This window comes from Limulus polyphemus, unplaced genomic scaffold (assembly GCF_000517525.1).
Source record: "Limulus polyphemus unplaced genomic scaffold, Limulus_polyphemus-2.1.2 Scaffold2456, whole genome shotgun sequence".
NCBI lineage: Eukaryota > Metazoa > Arthropoda > Merostomata > Xiphosura > Limulidae > Limulus > Limulus polyphemus.
This window is the reverse complement of record NW_013668066.1, coordinates 153335-161235: the sequence shown is the minus strand read 5'-3', so window position 1 is coordinate 161235 and position 7901 is coordinate 153335. Positions and strand designations below refer to the sequence as shown.

The 7901-nt window shown below is 30.6% G+C and overlaps 1 protein-coding gene across 2 annotated transcripts in view; it reads right to left on the bottom strand.

The window, feature by feature from the left end:
- Positions 1–703: 703 nt before the first annotated feature.
- The window catches only part of LOC106467005 (protein phosphatase 1 regulatory subunit 14C-like), a 92895-nt gene continuing 85697 nt past the window's right edge, over positions 704–7901 (bottom strand). For both annotated transcript variants that reach the window (XM_013927314.2, XM_022395085.1), the window contains one exon: positions 704–5659. In XM_013927314.2, the coding sequence (XP_013782768.1) occupies positions 5618–5659 (42 nt within the window). In that variant the 3' untranslated portion in view covers positions 704–5617. The remainder of the gene's footprint in view (positions 5660–7901) is intronic.

The window sequence follows — 7901 nt, the reverse complement described above, 5'->3', positions numbered from 1 at the left end:
ACATTTAAAAAGATTTTAAAGGTGAGGACACCCAACATAAATCTTTACTTATGTTGCAGCACCAGATAAAAAGGCATACCTGTGAAAAATGTCATTCATTAAAAGAATAAAAAAGTTGGTTTAAATTAGAACAAGGACTGCTCCCAGAAAAAGAAATCCTACACTGTAAATTTCACTATTTTAATAACTGATATTGATGTACAAATCTCACTAAAACCAAAATATAATGGTGACAGACAACAATTTTTTGTTTTCTTTACCACTAAGAAGTAACAAACTTGCAAAATGTGAAAGAAAACAAGGTAAAGTGTTTGTCTTTTTCAATGCACAATATGTAAATGTTTCAATGCTAAATGTCAATTCTAAAGAAATTAGACTAATTTCGACTGAACTAATACATGTGTTACCAAGAATTTAAAATGGTTAATTAGAACATTTAGTTCAAGGCTAGCAGGAGCGTTTTCTCTTTTGTGCAATGAAAAAAAAATGTATGAGATTTAAAAATAGTATAAGAACTACAAGACAGATGAGTGTCTAATTTTACTACTAACAAACTATATTATAATTTCAGTATGCCTGTTGCTGTTACGTAACTGAATGTTACAGTATCATCAAAACAAAACAAAAAAATTTCAAAACGAACTTCTAGTAAGCCCTACATTTTGTACCAAAATAATCAAAAGTTACAAAGGTTGACATGTTATAATTTTCAAGGGTTTTCCCTCTTCAAATGGAGTACTGTGAATTTTACATTTGCTAAGATCAGAAACTATGAATGGACACAAGGCAAGATTTTATTGCTTTGTTCACAGAAACTGGTTAAGACAGTCTCATTTTTTGTAAGCTAAAGTTCAAATACCTGCCCTACCCATGCAAAAATAATAAGATATACTATATTTTATATGCTATGTAATTTTTTGTTTTAATGAAGGTAAAAATCTCATTTTTTACTAGATTAACCTCAAATACATTCCCTGTCCATAAACAGTAAAAAGATAAACTGTATTTTGTATGCTGTTAGGTTGTACTCCAGCTCATGTCATGCAAACATTGACAGCCTACTCACCTACTGTAGATCAATTGGATGCATACATTTCAAGCAGTTTTGTAATAGTCTAAACACCCTTGTCTCCAGTAATTCTACTCTCTCTTGGCTTAGTGGAGGAAGTGATGCTTTAAAAGTATTGGCAAGGTACTGTTGAAGTTTTGCACCAATAAAACTAGCTCATAAACCCACATTGAAACATTTAGTGGTCAAATGTTCCTCACATTCCTACCAAAAGTAAATGTACTCATAGTGTGTCTTGTTCCTAGGTTATGCATCCATTTCTTTGTCATTGTAATTGTTTCTAAATTCGTTTTGGGATCTAATGGAGGTTTGGGATGAAAATGTAACATCCTTTTTATCATGCTTATTGTTAGTCTAACCGCACATCTTATACTTGGTCATGTACTTTAGCAGGTTATGGCTGGGAACTAGTGGGACCTGTACAAGGACAAGGTCAGAAGTTGAGGCAGCCCAAATCTGCAGAGAAAGGAATTCCTCAAAAACCATAGAACCTACAGGATCCAATGAAACTGTTAATAACTTACTGGATATATTTCTTTAAACAAAAGCACTACTGAGAAACAACAGGAAATGCACACTTCTCAAATATTGTTATTTTAAATATCTGACACATTTCAGTGCTTTCTTTCTGGAAATTAGTTGCATGATCATTTGGATCCTTCATATTTGGCCTTTAAAACTTTAATGACTAGTAATTTAGCCATTATATTTGCTATCTAACATAATAACATCTATTAACAGAGAAAGGAGTTGAAGTATTTTTGCTACAATATTTAGTGTTTGAGTAGCAATTGTTTGATAAAACATAAAATTTCTACACATAGACCACCAAAGTCTAAATAACTTTAAAAAAAAGATTTGAAAAAGGGTGGGAGCTTCGTTTGAAACAGGCACAAGTAACTTTAACACCTGAAGTGGATGCTTTTTGTTTTCTTTGTCATCATTAACAGGCTCATTCAAGCAATTGAACAATTGGATCCAACTACAACTAATAGCTTTATCTTAAAAAAGTGAATCAGTTCAAAATCTGTTGAAAAGTCAGGTAGATCAACAAAAAATAAAAAAACCCCGTGGTGACCTTTGCTACTCTACATACATTCACCTCCATGACTGCGTAAGATTATAAAGAAAACATTGATAAACAATTTTTTCTCTATTTGATCTATGCATTGAAAGTAAACTAAAACAAAAAGCAGAATAAGGGTATTAAATGAATGATGCAAATGCAAATTTTTTTACTGTGGAGGCAGATATAAAGAAAAAAAGAATACTTATTTATACAAAATAAGCAGATGAAGTCAGTTACAGTAATTTTTTGTGAAAAAAGTGGCTGCTAGAGGGTGAGCTAAGCAGTACAGGCAGTAAATCGCTTATATAATTTATAATGGCAAGTTTATTTTTGTAATGATAAACAGTAGAAATACAAGAAAATGTAATTTTGATAATCTGTAAACCAAATTATTCTACTCTGATGCCTATTATTTATTACAAAATTGTACAGAATTATTTGTACCGTATGGATAAATTAGATTTCTGTATTTTTATTTATTGAAAAAATGCTTGATACATTAAATTGAAAGTATTTCACCCATAAATTGTTTGATAAAGCTACATGTATGTGATTTACATTTTATAACAAACCATTATTACTGCTAATATTAAACACAGAAAATGCTCCACAGAATTTCCAAATTTCTCTGCATACATTCTATTTAATATTTCTATAGATATATGCATTTTTCTGAGAACCTGGACTGCCTCTAGTCACTGAATTCTGAAGCAAACAGTAAAGTGCAGCACATGCCATTAAGCCAATCACATGTGCATATCTTTCTGTATGAAGGGAACAAGGCAGCCTCCATAATCTGCCATTATATTAAAAAAATATCATCATATTTAAATGGAGAATTTTGTTAAACTATTTTAGATGCTCTGTATTGAAGATCTGAGTTATCATTGTGTTAATTCTAGAGTTTCCCTTTAAATACCCTAGCAAATATGAATTGGCTTACCATTATTATCCTGAAAATAGTTTCATAATAGGATATCTGTGGAGTCAAAAATCCAAAGGTCATGGAAATTACTCTAACCAAAGTCAAAATTCTTTATGCACCCTCCTTCCAAAGTAAACTATATCCAAGTATATTTTTTGTAATTGTTTGGAATATTTTGAACATATATCCCATATAATGAACAAAAAAAGATACTTGTGAATAGTTTATTTTGGAGGGTGGGTGCATTAAAGAGTCAAGATTTAATTAGGTGTGTTAGTTTTGCCTCAGTATCACAATGGAGTGCTATCTAGTTGTTTAATGCACATGATGCACGTACAAAACCAGTAACCAAAAGTGCATGCACCTCTTTTTTTTTCTCTTTCAATTATATAAAGTAATGCAAAAACTAGCATGATAAAGAGTATAGTAATTAAAAAAGGAAATCACATTTTAGTACATAAAAATCTCACTTAAAAGGTATAGAATGGATATATGCCAATATATTGTGGATGACAATGTTTGATTTTTTTTTATATACTTTTATTATCCTTTGTGGTTTTTAGGTCCCCACTATACAATCATTTTTTAAGTAACCTCATTCTGCTGCAGACAAAGATGAAGATGCTTGTATTATGTTCAATTCAAATTTTGGACTTGGTAGACAATGGTAGGATTAAAATTTCTAATGGCTTTTAACTGCCTTATTGTTGCTATGGATGAAGTTACACTTTATGCTGAGCTCTCAGTATATGATTAAGCAGAATTAGCTGATTTTTTTATGCACCCATACAATCTGGCATAAATCAATGTTATCAAATAAGCATTTGAATGTTCTGTAACACACATACAGAAAAGCCTGGCCTACTGACACAAGATATATATATATATATACACACATACATGTCTACATATAAAATGTCAATATGATTGTACGTTTACTTTGAGCTGCTGTGGCACTAAGTTATCATACTGGCATGGCTAGGTCACTGAAAACTTTAGCTCTTGTTAGTTATACACCAAGATAATCATATACATGTACTTCACCAAGTTAAACATCAATGACACTATTGAAAACATCTACAAAAACCAGCCAATGGATGAACTATTTGTATCAAATATATATCCTGCCTCACTTATACAATTACACTTACTAATCATTACAATTGGAACAAACTTTATAGCTATGTTTTGGTTACTGAACTACAACAAATATATAATGAAAAGGCCATGAACTGATTTTGTATTTATTAAAGAATTCTTAATTTAATGTGTTCATGCACACAAACATTTTAACTTTTATGACACACACAATGTAACTGTTTTCAAGGTATTTGTTAACAAATGTTGTTACTTGCCTAAACTTACAACATTTCAATGAAAGAAAAAAAATGTTTCTGTTTCAAGTGGTAAATGACTAGTATTGAGGTGACTGTTAAAATGTGGTTTTTATTACTATAATATTTTGAAGGATAAAACAAAGTGGTATACAAAATTGTATCTGTTGTGACTTAATATTGCCAAGGTTAAATCTCAGAGTGAAAATAACTTTTAAATGTTTCAGCAAACACACTCTTCACAAATATATATATATATAGCAACAAAATACAGAACTAAATCACCAAATGTAATGTACACTGATGTCAAAGTAATTATTCTAAATATTTATTTTAATCATTTATCATTGTTATAGTTCCACATGTAGAAGTTGATAAACCACTAAAACAGAAACACAAATATTAATTAACACTTACCACAACAACCATTACCTGTGTTTTACATAATATTCCCAAACTTGTGTTTTTTGAATCTCAGACAGTTTGAATATTAGTGAAAACCTGAGTTTGTAAATCAATAATTTTAAAAATATATTTCATCTTTTCAGCTAGAATTCTTTATCATTTAACCTAAATAACGAACTGTACTTACTAACACTTTCACAAATAAAACATACTGCAATAACATATGGTATTAAACTAAAATCGGAAAGCATTGTATACAAACAAAACTATAACCAGAGGTCAATAAGTACTGACATCAGCATTAAGCAGTGTACCAAAAAAACTATAACCAAATGCCAGTAACTACTGACATCAGCATTAAGCAGAATACAGAAACAAAACTATAACCAAAGACCAGTAAGTACTGACATCAGCATTAATCAGAATACAGAAACAAAACTATAACCAAAAACCAGTAAGTACTGACATCAGCATTAAGCAGAATACAGAAACAAAACTATAACCAAAAACCAGTAAGTACTGACATCAGCATTAAGAATATACAGAAAAAAACTATAACTGATGGTCAGTTCATTTTGGTATCAGCATTATGCAGAGTATAGAAATAAAACTATAACTTGGGATGAGAGAATGTATCTACCCACTAGCTTGATTCAAACAATAATGAGATGAAATGGGCGGTGTCAATGATCTATGAAACATTACAGGAGTTGTCCTGGTAACACGATCTTGTCTTACAGAATGGTAATGGTTACACAAACAATATGTTTCTTCTTTTTGTCTGTCCTGAATGATTCACTGCTGACACAGCAGATTCACAAGGTTTTAGCACGCTGTAGAAGTTCATCGATGAATTTCTGGAAAATTGAGGAAATGTTAGGTGATTGAAATTTTATTTATTTATTTATTCACTGGTTTCTGAAATTCACTAATAAATAGTGCCATAAAATAATTTTATTCTCTTTTAAGTTTATATATTTCATACATACATCATTGTATTTATTTTTTACCTAGTATGAATGATTACTTACATTCTACCAGTTTCAGATGCAACTTACGATTACAAATTCATTACTTTATTTATGAACTAAATATGTTATTGTTTTACTTAGACAAAGAACTCTGCTGTTGTGCTGATGAAACTACATTGAAAGGGATTTAATTTCCAAATCAGAAATTATCTTCTACACTTGAATTAATCAACAGAAGTTTTTGGGCATACAAGACCCATTTGATTTACCATTAATTATGTATGGTATAAGAAATTTTATTTTAGTGTACAGAGACTGCTGTGCTCCTAAAACCACAGAATATGTACTTTGGTATGATATTTGTTAATGAAACACATGACCTTCCAGTACTATATGTTTTATTAATCCTAAAATGAAAAAGTCTTATCACAATTGTTGGTTAGTTTTTGTGAAGTTTTCTGTTTTATCAGTCGTTTCTTATAACCTACATACTTTAATCACTGTCTATATTTTATTGTTGTCTAGTTGCTAGGCAACCCAAGATCACATTTGTTTCCCATTTGAATGAGGTGTAGTTTATATACATTTTATTCTTTTCATGAATATGTCTGACAAGCAAGATATCCTCGTCAGTACTGGGTATAACAGATATAGTGTGGTTGACATATTACAGCATTCTTCTTTACTTTCATAAAATAATACATTATGGAAAATGATTGTGATTTTTGTTTCTAATTCCACTATGGATTGAAGAACATGATGTGAACCCAGAAATCTAGAAAACTATTAAACTGGTGTGATCAAACCATATCTGTTCCAAATGTTTTTTGGAAAATGTCTATTCAGTGGTCCAATGAACAAGATAATAAGTACTGGAGAAACAAACATTCTACGGCTATGTCAAGTTCCTGTATTGACATGTAACATCAAAGCTGGCAAAACACAATCTACTTTAGGGTAACAAGGGTGAATATCAGTAACAATTTTTTTTTGTATGGAAGCTTCTAGAAGTATTAACATTGGATGGGAATACTATGTTGGTAATTTGTTAATGCCTACCTTGAAGAGTATTTGAAATTTATAGTGGTAATTTTGAGGAAGAAGTCATGTTTTATGTTTCACCATGATCATATGTTCCTTTAATAAACAAGATGTTGTTCAGAAGTAGATCTCCTGTGTCTATATTTTTTTAGGTATTTTTTATATGAGCTGTATATGTTGAGTGTCATTGAAGGAAACAGTCAACTGAATGAGCAATAACAGAAATTTACAGGCTGAAAGATATTAACAATAGTAAACAAAAATAAATTTAGAGGTTAAAAACAACAAGTCAGATGACTGTAGAAACTAAACATTATGTACAAATCTTACTTGTTTGAGATATACATGTAAAATCTCATGAGGGATACCTGTTCTAAATGCCTCTAATTTTGAACTGATATACTAGAAGGAAGGCAGTTAATCAACAGTATCAATAGTGCCAACTTTTGAATTACTCTAACTGAATATTGGAATTTGATTATCACCATTATAAGTCACCCACAACCTGTAAGTGCATGTACCTGAACCATGGAATTCACAGTCTGGCACATTAACAACTAAGCCATGCTTGGCCCATATGTACCTGTTCATTATGATGAGATTATTATGCTGTTGGAACCTTCCATTAGTACTTTTGGGGCAAAACTTAAACCATCACAAAATCTGATTGAATCAATAAAGAATTTTAAAAAAATTATACTTTAATAGATTTAGCATATTATTGGTTTTATAGAAAGGTACTCAATTTGAATTAAGATCTGGTAACAACTTTTAACAAGACCTTATTTGTTTAGCATCCATTAGGTAACAACCACACTATAAAATATAAAATTGATCAAGGTCTGAGTAATTTTAAAGCACTGTGTATTGGTTACAGAAGAGTTTTCCAGTTAATAAATACATAAAAAGTTAGACCAATGCAAGTCTATAATGGAGTAAGAATTTGAGGGTCAAAAAGCATGCTAACAGCTTACATTCATATGCATTTGATTATGAATCTAAGTTTCAAATGGACAGCAACTACCTGTTGTAGAAACCTACAAATGTAGAGAACAATGTTTCCAAAGTCTTCCGCCTTTCGAAACAT